Source organism: Drosophila miranda (assembly GCF_003369915.1).
Source record: "Drosophila miranda strain MSH22 chromosome Y unlocalized genomic scaffold, D.miranda_PacBio2.1 Contig_Y1_pilon, whole genome shotgun sequence".
Classification (NCBI taxonomy): Eukaryota; Metazoa; Arthropoda; class Insecta; order Diptera; family Drosophilidae; genus Drosophila; species Drosophila miranda.
Window position 1 is genome coordinate 2,079,005 of NW_022881603.1, and position 21,960 is coordinate 2,100,964.

Below are 21,960 nucleotides of genomic sequence, written 5' to 3' on the forward strand. Positions count from 1 at the left end.
GCCCCAACAAAGGCCAAAAGACCGAGGAATAGGTGGCGCAAGGAGACAATAGAAGCCAAAAGATTAACAGAGTCGAGTGAATTCCGTAAATGTATATAAACGTTATTGCGGTTCACATTTTGCACTTTCGCTCAATTAACTCAACTAATTGACATTTGAAAATACATGCGGTGAAAGGAAGTACATATGTATGTACACATGTATGTACATGTGCGTCCGTAAAGGACAACAGCAGGAGATAATTATAAGTGCAGGAATTTTAATTCAACCTTCAACCTCAGCCTTTGCATGGCTCTGGAGCTCGAAAGTGATTTACAAAAGAAGCACTTTAGTCGGAAACATAAACATTCATTCCCCACCTTTTCACAGCACTTGACCAGAAACAACAGCAACAAAAATCACAATTATAAAGGGAGTCTGGGCGTGGCATACACTGTCAAAAAAACAATATACGAGAATAAATAATTAAACCCATTTTCATATACGTTCCTCCCGATATTATTCTCTAAATTGAAAGAAAACAACAGGCATATATTTTCATTAGATTTGAACTGAAAACCTTTTAAGATAAGCCGAAGTTGACTTTTTCGGTATTTTTCGTTATTTTTATAGTCCTGTTTGCCTTTAGTATTTTCTCCTATAAGAAAGATGATTCTTGGTAAAAGTTTATCCCCTTATTTGCCTCCATACTAAACATAAAGCTAACAAAATGCTATCGATCTATTTTGTTTTATATCTTTTTAGTTCATCGCCTATAATCGTACAGCAAAGAAAAACATAAACAACATTTTCTTACCTTCTTCCTGGTTCTTCCGCTTTTGCTGCATTCTCTCTTTCTGTTCTTTCCTTGCCGTTTCCATTCTGTCGTTATATTCACACACACACACACACACACACAAAAGAACTATTAAAAACAAAAAAAACAGAAACACAAATGAATTTTATAATTTATTCATATTTTTCTTTCCGCGATCGGCTCTTTTTGTGCGCGAATAATCCACTAATTTTTCCCGCAAGACGCACTTAGCACCAAAGACGCTCAGCTACAACGGTACAACAAATGAAACGAGAAGGCAGCAATTTTTGGTCGAATAACAACAAATCACCAAAAAAAACGGGACACGTGTGGTTTAAGTTAGTGGAAGGCGCGGCTAAGAGGCAACGGTACAGCAACTGGAATTTCCAAGCAACTCCACTCAACGAAAAGAAGGCGAGCGAAAGAGAATTAGAAGATCACGCGATGCGACGCTCCCAATGCGAAAACCGAACGCATCGCTGTATGCGTGTGCATGTGGGTGCAGTTGCGGTTTTGGGCTGTGCATGTGAGAGCTCTATGTAAAGCCTCTGTAAGCAATAGCAACGCAATAATGAGCATAAGTATAGATGCTTGAGCGTTGAAGTGAAATGATGAACAGAAGAGAGGAAAAGTAAAATAAGCGGCTAATTTCTCCACCATTTGTAGTGCAAAAATGTTTTTCGAGGTTTTTAACGAGCTCGATTTGTAAAGACCTCACCTAGGCCAGATTTGCCCTATATGTCATGTATATTCTCGATTTATAATGAATCTCAACAATAAAATGGCGACCTTTTTGAATATTTTATGTGGTTCTTTTCATCCTTCAATCAGCATGGAAGCTCAATTGTAAACTCTGGATTAAAATTGAACAATAATACAAATGTGTTCGTGTAACCTCTTGGGGTGTGCACCTCTTGGCAATTTGCGTGAAAATGTTGGGGGGTGGTGGTGGGGGTACTTCAATTAACAACAAATTTGGAACGCGGAACATTAACAAAGGAATTGTGTAACGAACATAATCAGATTACTTGCCGTCGGGGCAAGCCATCTGAAACAGAAACAATACGATGGTGCGAGTGGGACGGCCAGTCATGCGGTCCTTCAGCAAATATGGGAGCGGATTGTAGCGCGTCAGCATGCCCACGTTGCGGATGTCCAGGTGGGCCCAGTCGACGCACGGCACCTGCTCGTGCAGAACGGCGGCAGCGATGCAGCTGGAGGCGTGGAGGGCCACGTCCGCGGTTGCTGATGTCAAAGGTCTCGTTCGGCATGATCAGCTCCTTGAAGTAGCGCCACAGGGGCAGACGCCAAACGCGATCCCCCGTAAGGGCACCGGCCTTCTCGAACTGCTTGTAGACGAAGTTCGAATTGCTGAAAATCCCAGACGGCGTAGCCCACTGTAGCAATGTCCACGACCATGCGCGGCTTGTAGATCGTCTGGGCGTAGAGCAAGGGATCGGCCATGGCCATCACACCAGCCTTGCTGACGTCCACGAAGCCGAGAGTTTTGCCATTGAGGAGGGACACCACGTCGCCAGGCTTGGCCGCCATTCCGGAGGGCATGTTCTCGCACAGCGGCAGCAGTGCCGTTATGTTTAGGGGCAGCGATAGGCCGGCGGCGGCTCGGATGACGCCCACGCAGGCGGCTGCACCGGACATGCAGCCGCGGTACATGGACAAGCAGTCCTTGGGACGGAGGCAGAGGCCCCCGCTGTTGAATGTGATGCCCTTGCCCAGCAGGAGGATGGGCTTGTCCTCGGGTGCGGTGCCGCAGTAGGCGATTTCCAAGATGATCGGCGGCTCGCAGCTGCCCTTGGCCACCATCAAGAAGCTGTTCAAGCTCTTGGACTCGATCCAGTCCATGCTGCGTACCTCCACGGAAACCCCGCAGGGGCACAGGGCATCCACCTTTGACTGGGCGAAGATTGTGGGCGTCATCTGATTGGCCGGCGTATCGGCCAGGCGACGGGCCAGGTTCTGCGATTCGGCATTGAACAGGCCCCGCATCCAGGCATCCGAGTCGGGAGAGTCGTACAGCTCCAGTTTGGAAATGAGTGTGCGGTCCCGACGGCGCTTGTTGGTGTTGTAGCGCCAGACGGCCAAGGCGCTCCCCTCGGCCGCCTGCTCCGCATACTCCATCGACTCCACGAAGACATCTGTGCAGCCCTGCAGTTGAAGGGCACGAGCCCCCACGCCGGCAGCGACGCGAGCGTTCTCCATTCCCTCGTCGATCATCTCCAGGTCGTTGAAGCCGGCCCCCTCCTGTCCCACGCCGACCACGGCCACCGCACGGAACTCCGCATCCACGTTCATAAAGACACGGCCTTTTCCCAGCTGGCCACTCAGGCCCGTCTCGCGTATTAGATCAGTGATCTTACCCTGGACGCGATCGTCAAACTTCTCGCCGGATGGTGTCATCTTGGGCTGGCGGTCGCCCTCCTTGGCGTACACGCCCACCACAACGCCTTTGATCACCGAGTCACATTTCTCGGCGTAGTGCCGTCGCTGTTCCACATCTCTGCGTCTGGCCAGGAATGTGTGCTGGACACGCCTGCACAGGGCGTGCATCAAGCGTACAGACTTCATCGCTTAATGATAGTGACAGTCCCTCGCGACAGGTTACGAAAGTTCTCTTATTTTTCAGACAGTTCTAGACAAATTTTGCTTTTTTCCGAATAAACACGAGGGGGAACGTTGTGAGTTGCTGCGGACACCGCAACTCTACAGTTATACCCGATACTTAGTATGGCTGACAGCGAGAAAGAATGAAATTGTTTTCTTGATTCTGGCTATAATAATTATACGATCTGGTTGAGATTTTACACTCTAGAACATATAGTCATTTTCTACGACCTTGAGTTTTTGGTTTTATCGTATCTTTAAAAATGTGGATGCCACAGATTTTCGTCCTTTGTGGGGGCGGAAGTGGGCGTGGCGAAGTTTTGAAATATTTTTGTAGCAGTGACATCACAGAAGTCTGGATCCAAAACATCGTTGCTCTAGCTCTTATAGTCTTTGAGCACTAGGCGCTGAAGGGGACGGACAGACGGACAGACGGACGGACAGACGGACAGACAGACAGGGCTCAATCGACTCGGCTATTGATGCTGATCAAGAATATATATACTTTATGGGGTCGGAAACGATTCCTTCTGGACGTTACACACATCCACTTTTACCACAAATCTACTATACCCCAATACTCTTTTTGAGTATCGGGTATAAAAATGTAAATCTAAAAAATAGAGAGAATAGATGTGCTTCCAACAGCTGATTCGAAAGGAATGAGATATCCCAAGGCTCAAGCTCTGGCAGGGAAACATTGCCAACGCCTGCTGAGATTCGAGGAATTTATGAATTTCCGAACAAAACGAAGAATAGGTCTCCGAAGAATAGGTCTCCGAAGAATAGGTCTCAAATCGAGGGAAGTATTCCACAGACATACATTTATATTTCGCGTAATCAAAAGAAACAAAAGATTTATCCCTCATCGGAATCGGATTGATTTGTCGGCTTGAGGCTGCCAAAGACCTTGGCCGGTATGGCCTTTTGTTCGAAGCGCAGTTTCTTCATGATGAGGCCCTCGTCATCGGTTTTGGTTGTGGCCTGGCCTGCCTCGGCCTGGTCTCCACTCGGCTGCTGCAGGTCCTCCTCCTCATCGTCGTCGTCGTCGTCGCTGTCGCCAATATCAATCTCATCCGGATTGACGACTGTATTTTCCTTGCCCTTGGCCCCGCCCTGGGTCTCGCCGCGCACAAACATGATATTGGAGGCAGCCTTCTCGGCGGGCTTCTGCTTGGCCTCGGCCGCCGCCTGGCGGGCCTTCTCCTCGAGCAGCCGCATGGCATCCGGTCCGGAGCCAGCACCAGCATCGGCAGCCACACCATTCGTGTTCGTGTTGACAAACTGGGCAGCCATCATGTTGACCTGAGTGTTGTAGGTGGCCTGAATGGAACGCTTGATCCGCAGCATTTCACGCATCGTATCCTCGTTGCCATGACGCACCTCGAACTCCTTCCAGGTCTGCCAGAAGTCCGCCGTGATGCGGGGATCGCACACCTGTTGGGACAAAGCAGAAGAGAGCTTAGAATATTGACGATCCAACGGTTAAATGTCGACTCACCTGTGAGCAATGGGCGTAGATGGCCCTGGCTCGATCCACCTAGCCCAGCTTCGTCTCCAGCTCGGCGAATTTGACGCACATGTGGCGCATATGCTGCTCGTGCAGAGCCTCGATGGCCTTCTCGTAGATCTCCCTGGTTCGTGGCAGGCCGTAGATCTCGGCGGCCTTCTTCACGAATATGTTGTTTATGTCGAACATCTCCTCTTCCTTGACGGCGGACGTGGCGCGATCGTAGACGGACATGGCATGCCGGGCCAAGCCGTGCTCCCCCTCCAGCTTCGCGTAGAGCTGGTAAAAGTAATTGGATTGCTCAGCGGGTCACTGATCCAGGCACTGTTCGAAGAGGTCGCGGGCCCGCTCCAGCTTTGTGCCCCAGTAGCGCGCGAGGAACTTGCTTAGATACGAGTTCCAGATGTCGTACACATTCGGCCACTTAAACAGGGCAATGCCCTCCTCGTAGGCCCGATAGGCCTCCTCGAAGTAGTTGTGCTCTTCGAGGAACATGCCATAGTTGATGATCACCTGCGGCGTGCAGATCTTCAGGTCGATGATGCTCTCGTAGACGGCCTTGCAGGTCTTGAAGGTGCCAAAGGACTCCTCCAGATCGGCGTACATGGACCACACCTTCAGGGATCTGTGGAGGCGCGACTGCACTGTCTCCGAGTCGTCGTGATACGCCACTTTCCGCTTGGGCATGGCCGTGGCACGTTGCATCAGCTTGAGGGCTGCCTCGAACTGCTGCTGGCGCAGCTCCATCTTCGCCCACACGGTGGCCAGATCTGCCACCTTGACGTACTCCACCTCGGTGCCCCGCTCGAAGACCACGCGGGCGTCCTCCACCTGGCCATTGGACTCGTAGAACTTGGCAAACTCCACCCAGAGGGTGTGGTGTGCAGCTTTCCCACCGCCAGCTTGGGCTGGACTGTCTGCACGGCCTCGGTGTAGGTGTTGATGATCGCCGTGGGCTTGTCATCGTACAGGTTGATCCGCTTGTGCCACTCGTGAACGTTGTGCGGATTCTGGCGCAGCAGGACACCGTTCAGCAGCAGCAGACGCCTCTCCATGAGGTATTCGAAGCGCGACAGGCGCAGCTCCACATCGATGTCGTCCTCCTCGGTGGCCTCCTCGTTCTTGGCCACCTCCTCCATGCGCTTGTTCAACGACAGCTCCTAGAACTGCGCAAAGCTGGCCTCGCAAAAGGGCTCTGCTGCCCCAACAAAGGCCAAAAGACCGAGGACCAGGGGGGGCAAGGAGACAATAGAAGCCAAAAGATTAACAGAGGCGAGTGAATTCCGTAAATGTATTGTAATGTCTCCTCTTCCAGGCTGAAGTAAGCTCAGTCCTGTCCAGGGGTCTTCCTACAAGAAATTTGTAGTTCGCAGGAACTCCGAAAGGGGGGGTCGGCTCGTCTTACTGGGCGGACGTGAGGGTCGAGAAGAAAGGCGCGGAGCGAGGCACACCCGCGTGGGTCGAGAGAGAGGCGGACGCAGGGCGAGGCACACCTGCGTGGGTCGGGAAAGAGGGGTCACAGGGCGAGTCACACCTGTGGGGGTCGAGAGAGGGGCGCAGGGCGTGTCACACCTGCGTGAGGGGGGGTTTCGAGGATTGATCGGGGGTTAGTGGAGGTGAGTGTGGCTCGCTGGCGAGTAGTTGTTGGTGACCGGGGAGGGGTTTGGATCCCCAAAAATGACTTACACGGGGTTGGTTCTCGTTACAATAATGATTTATTTGCTTGCTAGTTACACAGGTAATTTGTTACATTGAATATATTTTTTTTTTGTCGTTTCGTCACGTTCCCGGAAGGATTCTTAACTAGTTGTCACGCGGGACAACGTCTGTACTCGGCCCGGGTCTCCGCGTAAGTGAAGTCTGCTCCGCGCTTGCGCGCTCGGGAAAACTTCGCTGCCGCCGATCTCTAACTTATCAGTATCTACGTGTCTTCGTCTTCGTCGGCTTCGGATTGGCTGCCGCTTCGCGGAGCGTCCCGAAGCCGCGAAGGGAAGGGGCGGGGGTTCTTATCGGCTAGTCTGTGCTTCGGGAGCTTTTTGGTGGTACATTTATTGTATGCATTCTCTGTTCTTAAGGCTAAGTAACGATATATTTAAGGGAAACTGGAGATATAAAAAGGGGAAAAATGAGGCGGTGACGATCCCGCGATGTAGCGCGCTGTGACGAACCTTCCTAAGGTTCGTTACACCCCCCCCCCCCCCCCCCCCCCCCTTTCTCCCGGGAGGAGGTCGACGCAGACAGGCGCGGCCCGGGATCGCTTGTGGACCCGATAGCACTGATCCCAGGACCAGCTTCGGAAACGGAGCCTCTCCGCTTCCAGCAGCCGCTGGTGTATCTCCTCGATGAGGCCCGCCGGTAGGGCCCGGCCTGGGACGTTCACCTGCCAATCTGCCGGCGCGATTACCCACTGGGTGGGCTGGTTCAGCTCTTCGATCAGGAAGAAGTCCGCTGGACTTTGCCCCTCCCGCGTGGATTCGTCTTGAGGAAATCGTAGTATTTCATCCAAGTCGCAGTCCACCAGCAACTCGTCTTGTCCTTCCCACTCCCCAGTTTGGGGGGTCGGCGCCGTCTCCTCCGCAACGGGTTGTTTTACCCTCCGTAGGGTCATGGTGGGGTACCCGCTGTCCGGCCCCGTTTCCCACTGCTCCTCCGGTTCGGTCAGCTCCGCTTGTCGAACCGGAGCGGCGTTTCCCTCTTCTGTAGCCCCGGTGGGCCATTCAGTGGGAGGGCCTGCGCTGCCTCCGCGTAGGGCGCTTCGGCGTGCGTTGGTGTGGTCGCCGCTGACTCTTCTGGAGGATTGGGGCATCGGGGAGGATCCGATGCGGGCGTTGGCGGTCGCGCTTCAGCGTGCGGGGGCGTGGCCGCCGCTGACTCTTCGGGAGGATTGGGGCATCGGGGAGGATCCGATGCGGGCGTTGGCGGTCGCGCTTCGGCGTGCGGGGGCTTGCCCTGGCTGGGGCGGCCGGTTCGGAGCGGTAGTCGATTGGTTCCGCGGCTTCTCGGAATGTCCTGAAGAACGCGTTGACATTCCGGCCGGGAGGGACAAAGACGTCTACGGACATCTGGTGGTTACGCGTGACGCGTAACCCCCATGGCGTGACCGTGTGGTGAAAGGTCTCTGTTTCGGCTATGAATTGCCGACCGTAGGGTTCCTCCTCTTCGCTCTCCCCGTCGTCGTAGTACGCGTTGTATGGTTTCGGTATGTAACGCTCCAGCCCCCTCTCGGGGCGGTAAATGCCACGGCCGGTTCGGGGATCGCGGCGCTGGTGATAACCGGCATCTTCAAACTCCTGTTCGAACATCGGCGCGTATGATGGCGTCTCTGGTTCCGGGAAGCTGTGCTGGCTAGAACCGGCATCTTCGAACTCCTCTTCGAATGACGGTGACCCTGGCTCCGGGGAGCAGGGCGCGGCTCGTCGTTTATACGGCGGCGGCGACCACAGGTTCTCTCGACGGAACCCGGATGGTCGGCGGAAGAACAGCGGGGGGCTGTCTCGGGGACCCTCGTGGTCGGCTGCCCCTGCCTCGTCGGCGCCTAGCTCCATATCTGCGTACATGTCCCCATCGGAGGTGTGGGGTTCTTCGGCTACTCCTGGCTTCGGGGCGGCTTCCTCGTCCGCCTTGGCAGCGGACTCCGGTTCCTCGGCGTCGGAGAAATCCGTGAGGTCTACGACTTCGGGTGACTCTGCTGATGCAGCGGCTCTCTGGTGCGCCTTAGCTGGGGTGTTCTCGGTGGCGTTCATGGCTGGTTCTTCGGTGCGTAGAGTTCGGGGAGGGGGAGAGTGTCTATTTTCTATTTAATCTGATTTAATCTTCTTAATTCTAGGGCCTCCCAGGGGGCCTGACGAAAACTTACATTGTTTTGGTTCTGGTATAGTAGGGTTTTATCAAAATCGCCTTGCTCGCTCGGCGTTCGGAATCTGACTTATTTCTTGTATTTCTAACGTCATGCATTTCCCTCCGCTGACAGCGCGACTCACGGGAGCCGGCGTCAGCGGGCTTGCAATTCTGTAATAGCGCAGCTATGCGTCGCACGCGGGCTCCGATCGGATTTCGGGCGCCGATGGGCCAGGTGTAGGGCCAGCTCTTATCGCTGGGCTCGGCCGGCCTCTGGGCATGTATCGCCGCGGGAAGGATCTGCCGGGGGCGACAGTACCGTGCGCCGTCTCTGTTGTTCTGGACGGTTCGTCATTGGCCGGGGGGTTACGGGGGGCGGCCTCCACGTCTCGTGCTGTATGCTCGTTCCGAAGGCCTTGGGATTTGAGGCGGCGGTATAGCACCCAGATGATGGCGCAGAGAGGGATGGCGACGACGAGGGTGAACAAATAGGAGGCGGCGCTCCTTATCGTCACCGTCTCGTTCAGGTCGTCGATGTAGTTTGAATTTTGTAGGCTTAACTCCCGTAGGAACGGCAAGCTTAGCTTTTCCTTGTGTGCCGTTACGTTTATTCGAGTCATCGCCGGTACCACCGCCTTTCTTTTGGAGTCGCCGAGGTGATTCACGTACCAGGTCCCGTTAAACGAGACCCGGTGGGAATACGTAACTAGGTACGATCCCGAGATTGCTTGGGTGGTCCCCGCCTCATCTACAACGGTGAACCTTGCGTCGTTGACGATGATGGTGCCGTGGTCCACCACGACGATCGGATCCAAGTGGGGCGAAGTCGCGCAGTGCGCGACGGACCCGGTCACCATCTGCTGAGCGCAGGTGATCCCCTCGCGTTCTCTGCAAAACGTAGCGCCGATGGTGGCTTCGCAATCCCCGATGCTGAGGGTTTGGGGCCCGCATTCTGCTACGATGTCTCCCTCGCTGAAATCCAGTATCTTGTTCTGATGTTGGACCGGGAAAATAAGCATTTTCCTACAGACCAGCTTCGGTTGGGGAAACTTGATGAGAAAGTGGAGTAGGTCTGCGCTCTGGAAGACGCTAATGTTTGACACTTCTAGTAGCTCCACTAGGCTGATGTTAGCGAGGTGTTGCTCGCCCAATTCCTTAATGTCAGCGCCGTCCAGAAGGGCGGGGCTGATCACGTTGATCTTGGCAAGGGTTAAGGCCAGGATGAGGTCTCCCAGATCCGTTATAATGATCCTGTTCCGGGCTATTATGGCTTCGGCCCGGTCGGCGTTGTCCTCCTTGGCGATGTGGTTCACGAGGCGGGTCAGCTCGTTGATCCGGGTTTGAATCCTGGAGTTGATTTCGTTTTGGCCACGGCTGGACTCCGCCAGCTGCTTTTGTTGGAATTTGACCTGCTCCCAGTCGTCGAAGTCGGGCGTTCCGGCCACTACCTTCAATGCTGTTCCGAGCAGGTTTATACTCCTTGTTCCCCGATGGTGGACCCTTAGCGTGGCCACCAGGTTCTTGATGTGGTCCAGGTCGGCTGCTATCACTTGCGCCATCCGGTCTAGGCTAAACAGCTCCGCGGCTTGTTCCGTTTCGGCGACGTAATCTTCGTATGAAGTCACGTTCGTAGTGTGGTGCAGGTATCCGTGGTTGGCCCAAATGATGGCGTCCCCGTCCGCTATTGGGATATAGTCCGCGTTAGTGTAGTCATTCAACTTGACCAGCGCGCGCGTCGAGGTTAGCAGAGTGAGGAAAATCAGTACGTCCTTCATGTTGTATGGGTTTTGCGTTATCTTCGGATGCGTTTGGGTTGGGATCGATTCGACCGTTCGGCTGTGGTGGCGGAATGGCACTGATCGGTGATGGTGGGGTCTCGGACTGCCGGAGACGCTTGTCGCGGGCTACGCCGTCGGTCGACCTAGTGTCGGTACTTTTCGGGATCCGGGCAGTCGTCGCTTGCCTCGCTCGGGTTTTTCCCCGGCACGGGCGCCCCTTCCCCCCCTTTCCCTTCGTTTCAGCCGGTACCTGTGCGCCTGTCGTGGTCCGGCGCTTGTTCGGCGGTACCTGGGTCGTCCGCCTCCCCGGCACGTTCGTCGGGTTCGCGGTCGTGGAATTCTCTCAGATCGTTGATGTTGGCGACCTTCCGTTTCCGGCTGCTCGGGTGCTGCAGCTGAACGATGTTTGGCGACGGGAAACCCTTCACGCGATAGGGGCCGTCAAATTTAGGGGCCAGTTTTGCCGCGAAGCCTTTGGCGGCGTTTGAGAGGTGATGCTGCCGTAGAAGTACTAGCGAACCGATCGTGGGACGCCACTGTCGTCGGCGAAGGTTGTAGTGCCTCCCTTGTTCTTGGCTGGCCCTTTGAATGTTGTTTCTGACGATGGCGAACACTTCTTTTAGCCTGGCGGCCTTACCCATAGGAGTTTCCTGGGCGCTTCCCGTCCCCGGCGTGACCTCGTCGTATAAGGCGCCGGGCAATCGGGGCTCTCTTCCGTGTACGAGGAATGCCGGGCTGAAACCGGTAGTCTCCGAGACGCTCGAGTTGATCGCCAGCGTCATTTCTGGCAAGAGTTCGTCCCACGTGTTTTGGTGATCGTCCACGAATTGGGCGATCATCGTCTTCACGGTCCGGTTTGCCCTTTCCGTCGGGTTCTCTTGCGGACAATAGGGCGCGGTGTGTTGGAGTTCCACGCCGGCGGTGTGCAGGAAGGTCTTGAACGACCGTCTGGTGAACTGGGTGCCGTTGTCACAGACAAACAACTTCGGAACACCGAAGCTACTCAGTATGCGTTCCCTGAAAGCTCGTTCGAGGCTAGCCGTCGTTGCCTTCTTAAGGGGCACCAGTTCGACCCATTTGGAGAAGGTGTCAAAGAAAACTAGCAGGATGGCGTTCCCCCGTTTGGATCGGGGTAACGGTCCGACGAAGTCGGCGCACAGGGTGGCGAAGGGTTCCTCGGCCTTGCGAGTGAGCATCCGGCCCACTGGCTTGCGTTGGGTAGCCTTGAACCTCTGGCAGCTCGCGCAACCGCGGATATATCGCCTCACGTCGCGATAAAATCCCGGCCAATAATACCTCTGGGATATCCTCGTGATAGTTTTCCGCACGCCGAGGTGGCCTGCCGTCGGTTGGTCGTGGCACTCGCGGAGGACTCTCGCTCGGCAGTCCTTGGGCACACAGAGCTTCCACGGCACGTGGTCGTCATCGTCGGCTCCGTGCCCCAGGTTTCGGTAAAGCTGCCCGTTTTCGCACGTGTAGTCCGGGTATTTTTGGCGCTCGCCGTGAACTTGTTGGATCCTTCTTCTGAGCCACGGGCAGGTCGTGCCCTCTTCTTCGACGCGTGAAAGGGATTCCAAAGGTTGCCTGGAGAGCGCGTCGGCGACCACGTTCTGGTTGCCGGCCAGATAATGTACGTCGTATTGGTACTGCTGCAGCTCCAGCGCCCATCTCGCCACTCTCCCGTAAGGACTCTCAAGGGTGTTTAGCCATTTCAGCGCGAGATGGTCGGTCACCACGTCGAACCGGTATCCTTCCAAGTAACAGCGCAATTTCCGGATTGCCCATATGACGGCCAGGCATTCCTTGTCGGTGGCCGAATAATTCTCCTCTGCCTTGTTAAGGCGCCGGCTGACGTAGGCGATGACGCGTTCCTTCCCTTCGATCTCTTCGGTTAGGACCGCGCCCACACCCACGTTGCTCGCGTCGGTCTGCAGGGAGAATTTGACGTTGAAGTCCGGGCAGGCGAGCACCGGGGCGGTGGTGAGTCGCACTTTGAGTTCGTCGAAGGAGTCCTGTTGTTCCTGTCCCCATGCCCATGCTCTCCCCTTCTTTAGTAGCAATGACATCGGTTGCACTATGGTGGCGAAATTGGGGACGAATCGACGATACCAGCCCGCCATGCCTATGCATTGCCGCAATTCCTTCAGGTTAGTGGGCCGTCTCAGGTCTTTGACGGCCGCTATCTTGTCAGGGTCGGTATGAATGCCTTCCTCGCTGACCATGTGACCCAGGTATTTTATGCGGCGCTGGAAAAATACGCATTTGTCTGCGTTGATCCGCAGATTGGCCCGGCGCAGTCGCGAGAAGACTCTCTTGACGTTGCGCAAATGTTCCGCGAAATCCTTGCCGACGATGACTATGTCGTCCAGATACGCGAAAGCAAAGGGTTCCATGTCTGCGCCGATGACCGTGTCGAGGGTACGCTGGAACGTGGCTCCCGCGGAATGTAACCCGAAAGGCATTACCTTCCACTGATAGAGGCCTCTTCCGGGCACCGTGGCCTCCTTACTGTCATGGGCCATCGGTATCTGCCAGTATCCATTCTTCAGATCCAGCGTGGTGATGAACCGCGCGTTTCGGAGTCTTTCCAGTATATAGTTGATCCTCGGCAACGGGTATGCGTCCGGGATCGAATGTTCGTTTAGTTGTCGATAGTCCACACACATGCGCCACCTCCCGTCCTTTTTGCGGACGAGGACAATGGGGGCGCTGTGGGGACTTCGCGAGGGCTCGATCAGGCCTTCTGCTATCAGCTGGTCGACCTGCTCGTCGATGATCCGACGCATAGCCGGGTTCTTTGGGTAGTACCGTTGCTTTATGGGACGCTGGTCCCTCATAACTATCGTGTGCTCCGTGAGGTCCGTGGTCCCTCGGAGGCCTGCGAGCTTCGGCAGCTCTTCGTCCAGGAATTCCTTGATTTGCGGCGCCACGTCGGGAGGCCAGGACTCTTTCTGGCTCCTCTTCGCTTAGCCGGCTGGTTCCGGGAGCGGGGGTCTGGTCTCGGCCCTCGGGGAGTATGGTCATGTCGAACGCGCTTGGCGGTTCGATCCCACGAGGGTACTCCCTCATATTAGCGACCACCGGGGTAGTTTCGGGTGTAGGCAGGGCATTTTCGGGACTCCGGCTGAATACATGGGTCGTGTCGTATTCGGCGTGATGCACGAACATGCGGGTCTCGATTATGCCGCTAGTACTAAACCAGTGGCTCGTTCGGGTGACGCTGATTTCCGCTCTGGTGCCTGCTATTGTAAGCCCCTTCGGCGACGCGGGGAGGGTGGCTCCGGCAGCGCCCCGTGGCGTTTGTGCTGATGAGTTGATCTCCGGCCACGGGCGCGTCGGGGCCCCGGTCGGTGTCTCGAGTGGCTGTTGCTCCTATTCCCGGTTGTCGGCTGGTAAAACTTCCGGCAAAAAGGACGATTTCGGATGTGGGAGTTTCCGTTATCGAAAGGGCTGCGTTACCGCGCTCGCTCGCCGGGGCGGCTAACGTGGTCGTTGTATTCGGTGCTGGGCTGCTGGACGATCGTCGCCGCCGTGGGGGTTCGATCGTTGCTCCGGGCTCTCCACCACTCGTCGAGGACGTTGGACCGGGGGTCCTGGTGGGTCTGTTCGCGTCCCTTGTTGCCTTACCCGAGATTTTGCCCTGGTTGGATGACCTGGGGTCAGGGCGTTCCGTCGGGGTCCTGGGCTTCGTGTTCCTGATTCCTTGTTTGCGTGGCGTATCGTTCGTCGCCTTGGGTTTCGTAGGCGCGTGTTCTGGGGTGTGCTCCTGGCTGGCGGTAACTACCGGTGTATTTGTCGCGAGGCGACTGTCGCGGAGTTGGAGGAGGGTGGTGCCACACTGTATCGTTGTTTCGATGGCGCAGAGAAAGTCCATCCCCACGATGACCTGCTCTAGCATGTTTGGTAACACTAGGAGCGGTATCTGTACCTCGCGCTTGTCCAGTTTAACGAACGCCAACAGAATTTGCGTTACTTCGCGTACCGACCCGTCTGCCAGGCGGATCTGGACGCACGCTTCCCTGAGGCCGGCGTCGTTGCCGAGCTGCCGGGTGAGGTTGGCGCTGACGAAACTCCGGGACGCCCCGGTATCCACAGTGGCCTCTGTGGCCCGTCCTCCTATCGTCACCCTCGCCACTATCCGGCCGTCCTGTATCTGTAGTGGGTGGCTTAGTTCTGGGTTTGGGGTGGCGTCGTTCCCGGCTGTTCCCGTGCCAGTCGGGGACGCTGGTCGTTTCCCGACGAGTCTTGGCGGCAGCAATCGATGGTCCTTACGCCTCGCTTACCGCATTCCCAACAGAACAGGATAGAGGGGTTTGTGCAATTGTGGGAGGCATGGCCGGCTTCGCCGCAGCAGCGACAGGCCATCCGTGGGTTGGCGATGGGGGTGGTGACCATGCGGTGAGCGACTTCCGGCGCTGGAGTATCGGGTCGGTTTGACGATGGTCTCCTTGCCGGTCCTGCCGTGTCCCATTGGGGCCTCCAAAAGGAAGTCCGGTTTGCTTCGACCTCGTTTTGCGTCTGGTGCGTCGTCGGTCTAGTGTATCTTGGGCCGGGCCGAGGGGCAGTGGGAGCAGTGGGGTTATTCCGCTCTTGGATGGATTCGAACTCCATAGCCAACATCGTTAGTTGGGCCAAACTTCGCCGTTCGTGTCTTCGCACGTACAGTTGAAATGCCGGCAGAGTATTATCATAAATCCTGTTGAGCTCTTGGGCATCATTGTACCCGGCGTGTTGCATGAGCAACCTGAGCTCGATTATGAAGTCCTTGAATGACTCGCCCGTCGCTTGCTTGCGGGCTCGGATCTGAACCTCTTACTGTTCGAAATACCGCGGCGGGAGGAAAAAGGCCAAAAATTCTTGCCGGAAGTTGACCCACGAGGCGCCTTGCAGCCTGCTGGTGCGGAACCAGCGGTTGGCTCGGTCGATAAGGATTTCCGCCATAGCTCGAGGCAAGTGGTTGGTGTCTATCCCGTACGAAAGCGCGCGTTCTTCCAACAGCTCGATGAAAGACAACGGATCATCCTGTCCGTCGAATTGGATTCCCCACCTCCTAATCCGTTCCGCCATCTGGGCAGCTTGACTGTATCGATGGGCTTCCAACGCGTCGTTACCTCCCCGGGGTCTATCGCTTTCAGGGAGGAGCCTCCTCATGGGAGAGGGGCGGACCTCTGGGGACGGGGGTCTTGGGGGGGCGGCTGCGGTCCCCACGATGGGCGGGCCGGTTGGTCTGCCTTCGGGGGCCCCAGGGATCTGCAGACCGCTTTTGGGGTCTGCCTTCCGTCTCTCCGCCTGCCCGGAAGTAGAGGGTTGCGGCGACTTTGCGCGTCCCGGTGGTTTGGCGTATTGCCGTTCGAGTTCCGCCAGTCGAATCCAGGCCTCTTGTTCGAGGGGTCCTTCAACCAGCGTGGCGAACCTTTTCCTTAGGTCCTCAACTGTCCCTTCGCGGTCGTACCCGAATTCTTCCGCGAAGGCTTCCAGTTATTCCCGGCGGCGTTTGTGGATCCAGCCGGTGCTGACCCCCGGATTAACGGTCAATTCGTCCCCGTCGTATTCATCTGATTGTTCCCCCGTATAGGGCTCCATGCTTCTCTTGGTCGTTGCGTCGCTGTTTCTACGGACTGGTTGAGCGTCCGGGATCTTGAGGTACTGTGTTCCCTTTTCTTTTCACTGTCACCTAGTACACCTACGTAGACTCGTTCGCGATCCTCACCGTTAGAATTGTGGGGATTTGAGCACGGTTAGGCGCCGCGGTAGTGGGGTGGGTTTTTACACCCGATACTCAAAATGAGTATTGGGGTATATTAGATTTGTGGTAAAAGTGGATGTGTGTAACGTCCAGAAGGAATCGTTTCCGACCCCATAAAGTATATATATTCTTGATCAGCATCAATAGCCGAGTCGATTGAGCCCTGTCTGTCTGTCCGTCTGTCCGTCCGTCCGTCCGTCTGTCCGTCCGTCCGTCCCCTTCAGCGCCTAGTGCTCAAAGACTATAAGAGCTAGAGCAACGATCTTTTGGATCCAGACATCTGTGATATGTCACTGCTACAAAAATATTTCAAAACTTCGCCACGCCCACTTCCGCCCCCACAAAGGACGAAAATCTGTGGCATCCACATTTTTAAAGATACGATAAAACCAAAAATGCAGAATCGTAGAGGATGACTATATGTTCTAGATTGTAAAATCTCAACCAGATCGTATAATTATTATAGCCAGAATCAAGAAAACAATTTCATTCTTTCTCGCTCTGTCTCTCTCTAACACACAGGTTTCATGGTCGGCTTTGCCAATTGCAAAATATGAGTTCAAGGATCTCAGAACATATAAGAGCCAGAGCAACCAAATTTGGTATCCTCACTCCTGTGATATCTGACCTTGACCGTTTCGTGTCCAAATTTCGCCACACCCCCTTCCGCCCCCGCAAAGGACGAAAATCTGGGGCATCCACAAATCTCAGAGACTATTAAGGCTAGAGTAACCAAATTTGGTATCCGCACTTCTTTTTGTTGCCAAAAGCAAGAAATCAATTTGCAGTGGCCACGCAGCGCCCGACGTCACGCTCAGACTGATTTTCTGTCTCTCTCGCACGCACTCTTTGTCGTGTGGTTCAATATTAGCGTCGTCTGCCGCGGGAGAGCCATACTGACTTAGTATCGAGTATAACTGTAGAGTTGCGGTGTACGCAGCAACTCACAACGTTCCCCCTCGTTTTTTTCTGCGGTCGAGCGATCGGCCGCGTATGCACGTAGGCGTACACGCGGGGGGTTATCTTTCCCCGTTTTTTTTTTTTTTTTGGTCTGTCTCTTGCACTCCCGACTGCCGCGGGTTTTTAATCCACGAACCCCTCGTTAGAGTTTCGTTCGGGTCCCTGCTCGGGCGCCACTTGTAATGTCTCCTCTTCCAGGCTGAAGTAAGCTCAGTCCTGTCCAGGGGTCTTCCTACAAGAAATTTGTAGTTCGCAGGAACTCCGAAAGGGGGGGTCGGCTCGTCTTACTGGGCGGACGTGAGGGTCGAGAAGAAAGGCGCGGAGCGAGGCACACCCGCGTGGGTCGAGAGAGAGGCGGACGCAGGGCGAGGCAGACCTGCGTGGGTCGGGAAAGAGGGGTCACAGGGCGAGTCACACCTGTGGGGGTCGAGAGAGGGGCGCAGGGCGTGTCACACCTGCGTGAGGGGGGGGGGGGGGGGGGTTTCGAGGATTGATCGGGGGTTAGTGGAGGTGAGTGTGGCTCGCTGGCGAGTAGTTGTTGGTGACCGGGGAGGGGTTTGGATCCCCAAAAATGACTTACACGGGGTTGGTTCTCGTTACAATAATGATTTATTTGCTTGCTAGTTACACAGGTAATTTGTTACTTTGAATATATTTTTTTTTGTCGTTTCGTCACGTTCCCGGAAGGATTCTTAACTAGTTGTCACGCGGGACAACGTCTGTACTCGGCCCGGGTCTCCGCGTAAGTGAAGTCTGCTCCGCCGATCTCTAACTTATCAGTATCTACGTGTCTTCGTCTTCGTCGGCTTCGGATTGGCTGCCGCTTCGCGGAGCGTCCCGAATCCGCGAAGGGAAGGGGCGGGGGTTCTTATCTCCCGATATTATTCTCTAAATTGAAAGAAAACAACAGGCATATATTTTCATTAGATTTGAACTGAAAACCTTTTAAGATCAGCCGAAGTTGACTTTTTCGGTATTTTTCGTTATTTTTATAGTCCTGTTTGCCTTTAGTATTTTCTCCTATAAGAAAGATGATTCTTGGTAAAAATTTTTCCCCTTATTTGCCTCCATACTAAAGATAAAGCTAACAAAATGCTATCGATCTATTTTATTTTATATCTTTTTAGTTCATCGCCTATAATCGTACAGCAAAGAAAAACACAAACAACATTTTCTTACCTTCTTCCTGGTTCTTCCACTTTTGCTGCATTCTCTCTTTCTGTTCTTTCCTTGCCGTTTCCATTCTGTCGTTATATTCACACACAAACACACACACAAAAGCACTATTAAAAAAAAAAAACAGAAACACAAATGAATTTTATAATTTATTCATATTTTTCTTTCCGCGATCGGCTCTTTTTGTGCGCGAATAATCCACTAATTTTTCCCGCAAGACGCACTTAGCACCAAAGACGCTCAGCTACAACGGTACAACAAATGAAACGAGAAGGCAGCAATTTTTGGTCGAATAACAACAAATCACCAAAAAAAACGGGACACGTTGACATATATATGTAGGTATATGTAATTCTTTCCGGCCATTGATTGTATTTATAATCCTATTAAATTAGTGGTTTAAGTTAGTGGAAGGCGCGGCTAAGAGGCAACGGTACAGCAACTGGAATTTCCAAGCAACTCCACTCAACGAAAAGAAGGCGAGCGAAAGAGAATTAGATCACGCGATGCGACGCTCCCGGACGCGATCGTCAAACTTCTCGCCGGATGGTGTCATCTTGGGCTGGCGGTCGCCCTCCTTGGCGTACACGCCCACCACAACGCCTTTGATCACCGAGTCACATTTCTCGGCGTAGTGCCGTCGCTGTTCCACATCTCTGCGTCTGGCCAGGAATGTGTGCTGGACACGCCTGCACAGGGCGTGCATCAAGCGTACAGACTTCATCGCTTAATGATAGTGACAGTCCCTCGCGACAGGTTACGAAAGTTCTCTTATTTTTCAGACAGTTCCAGACAAATTTTGCTTTTTTCCGAATAAAAAAAATGTAAATCTAAAAAATAGAGAGAATAGATGTGCTTCCAACAGCTGATTCGAAAGGAATGAGATATCCCAAGGCTCAAGCTCTGGCAGGGAAACATTGCCAACGCCTGCTGAGATTCGAGGAATTTATGAATTTCCGAACAAAACGACGAATAGGTCTCCGAAGAATAGGTCTCAAATCGAGGGAAGTATTCCACAGACATACATTTATATTTCGCGTAATCAAAAGAAACAAAAGATTTATCCCTCATCGGAATCGGATTGATTTGTCGGCTTGAGGCTGCCAAAGACCTTGGCCGGTATGGCCTTTTGTTCGAAGCGCATTTTCTTCATGATGAGGCCCTCCTAATCGGTTTTGGTTGTGGCCTGGCCTGCCTCGGCCTGGTCTCCACTCGGCTGCTGCAGGTCCTCCTCCTCATCGTCTTCGTCGTCCTCGCTGTCGCCAATATCAATCTCATCCGGATTGACGACTGTATTTTCCTTGCCCTTGGCCCCGCCCTGGGTCTCGCCGCGCACAAACATGATATTGGAGGCAGCCTTCTCGGCGGGCTTCTGCTTGGCCTCGGCCGCCGTCTGGCGGTCCGGAGCCAGCATCATCATCGGCAGCCACACCATTCGTGTTCGTGTTGTAGGTGGCCTGAATGGAACGCTTGATCCGCAGCATTTCACGCATCGTATCCTCGTTGCCATGACGCACCTCGAACTCCTTCCAAGTCCGTGATGCGTGATGCGGGGATCGCACACCTGTTGGGACAAAGCAGAAGAGAGCTTAGAATATTGACGATCCAACGGTTAAATGTCGACTCACCTGTGAGCGTAGATGGCCCTGGCTCGATCCACCTTGCCCAGCTTCGTCTCCAGCTCGGCGAATTTGACGCACATGTGGCGCATATGCTGCTCGGGCAGAGCCCGACATGCGGACGTGGCATGCCGGGCCAGGCCGTGCTCCTCCTCCAGCTTCGCGTAGAGCAGGTAAAAGTACTTGGCATGCTCAGCGGGACACTGATCCAGGCACTGTTCGAAGAGGTCGCGGGCCCGCTCCAGCTTTGTGCCCCCGTAGCGCGCGAGGAACTTGCTTAGATACGAGTTCCAGATGTCGTACACATTCGGCCACTTAAACAGGGCAATTCCCTTCTCGTAGGCCCGATAGGCCTCCTCGAAGTAGTTGTGCTCTTCGAGGAACATGCCATAGTTGATGATCACCTGCGGCGTGCAGATCTTCAGGTCGATGATGCGCTCGTAGACAGCCTTGCAGGTCTTGAAGGTGCCAAAGGACTCCTCCAGATCGGCGTACATGGACCACACCTTCAGGGATCTGTGGAGGCGCGACTGCACTGTCTCCGAGTCGTGATACGCCACCTTCCGCTTGGGCACGCCGTGGCACGTTGCATCAGCTTGAGGACAGCCTCGAACTGCTGCTGGCGCAGCTCCATCTCCGCCCACTCGCACCACACGGCGGCCAGATCCTCCACCTTGACGTACTCCACCTCGGTGCCCCGCTCGAAGACCACGCGGGCGTCCTCCACCTGGCCATTGGACTCGTAGAACTTGGCAAACTCCACCCAGAGGGTGTGGTGTGCAGCTTTCCCACCGCCAGCTTGGGCTGGACTGTCTGCACGGCCTCGGTGTAGGTGTTGATGATCTCCGTGGGCTTGTCCTCGTACAGGTTGACCCGCTTGTGCCACTCGTGAACGTTGTGTGGATTCTGCCGCAGCAGGACACTGTTCAGCAGCAGCAGACGCCTCTCCATGAGGTATTCGAAGCGCGACAGGCGCAGCTCCACATCGATGTCGTCCTCCTCGGTGGCCTCCTCGTTCTTGGCCACCTCCTCCATGCGCTTGTTCAACGACAGCTCCTCGAACTGCGCAAAGCTGGCCTCGCAAAAGGGCTCTGCTGCCCCAACAAAGGCCAAAAGACCTAGGACCAGGGGGGGCAAGGGGACAATAGAAGCCAAAAGATTGACAGAGGCGAGTGAATTCCGTAAATTTATATAAACGTTATTGCGGTTCACATTTTGCACTTTCGCTCAATTAACTCAACTAATTGACATTTGAAAATACATGCGGTGAAAGGAAGTACATATGTACACATGTATGTACATGTGCGTCCGTAAAGGACAACAGCAGGAGATAATTATAAGTGCAGGAATTTTAATTCAACCTTCAACCTCAGCCTTTGCATGGCTCTGGAGCTCGAAAGTGATTTACAAAAGAAGCACTTTAGTCGGAAACATAAACATTCATTCCCCACCTCTTCACAGCACTTGACCAGAAACAACAGCAACAACAAAAATCACAATTATAAAGGGAGTCTGGGCGTGGCATACACTGTCAAAAAAACAATTTACGAGAATAAATAATTAAACCCATTTTCATATACGTTTCTCCCGATATTATTCTCTAAATTGAAAGAAAACAACAGGCATATATTTTCATTAGATTTGAACTGAAAACCTTTTAAGATCAGCCGAAGTTGACTTTTTCGGTATTTTTCGTTATTTTTATAGTCCTGTTTGCCTTTAGTATTTTCTCCTATAAGAAAGATGATTCTTGGTAAAAATTTTTCCCCTTATTTGCCTCTATACTAAAGATAAAGCTAACAAAATGCTATCGATCTATTTTATTTTATATCTTTTTAGTTCATCGCCTATAATCGTACAGCAAAGAAAAACACAAACAACATTTTCTTACCTTCTTCCTGGTTCTTCCACTTTTG

The 21,960-nt window shown here is 53.9% G+C and overlaps 2 protein-coding genes and 3 pseudogenes across 2 annotated transcripts; all 5 read right to left on the reverse strand.

Annotated features, from left to right (window-relative positions):
* LOC117190176 overlaps positions 1–7,536 on the reverse strand; it is a 26,755-nt pseudogene extending 19,219 nt beyond the window's left edge.
* Positions 1,637–3,433, reverse strand: LOC117191213 (annotated as a pseudogene).
* Positions 4,216–5,060, reverse strand: LOC117191226 (pre-mRNA-splicing factor syf1 homolog). Its single transcript, XM_033396144.1, has 2 exons — positions 4,920–5,060; positions 4,216–4,855 (listed from the first exon to the last, which is right to left on the reverse strand). The coding sequence occupies exon 2, from the start codon at positions 4,775–4,777 to the stop codon at positions 4,277–4,279; it is 501 nt and encodes a 166-aa protein (XP_033252035.1). The 5' UTR covers positions 4,778–4,855; positions 4,920–5,060; the 3' UTR covers positions 4,216–4,276.
* LOC117191221 lies at positions 4,673–21,813 on the reverse strand (annotated as a pseudogene).
* Positions 7,587–8,671, reverse strand: LOC117190177 (pollen-specific leucine-rich repeat extensin-like protein 1). Its single transcript, XM_033395238.1, has 2 exons — positions 8,030–8,671; positions 7,587–7,937 (listed from the first exon to the last, which is right to left on the reverse strand). Exons 1-2 carry the CDS (start codon positions 8,669–8,671, stop codon positions 7,587–7,589), a joined length of 993 nt encoding a protein of 330 aa, XP_033251129.1.
* Positions 21,814–21,960: the final 147 nt, after the last annotated feature.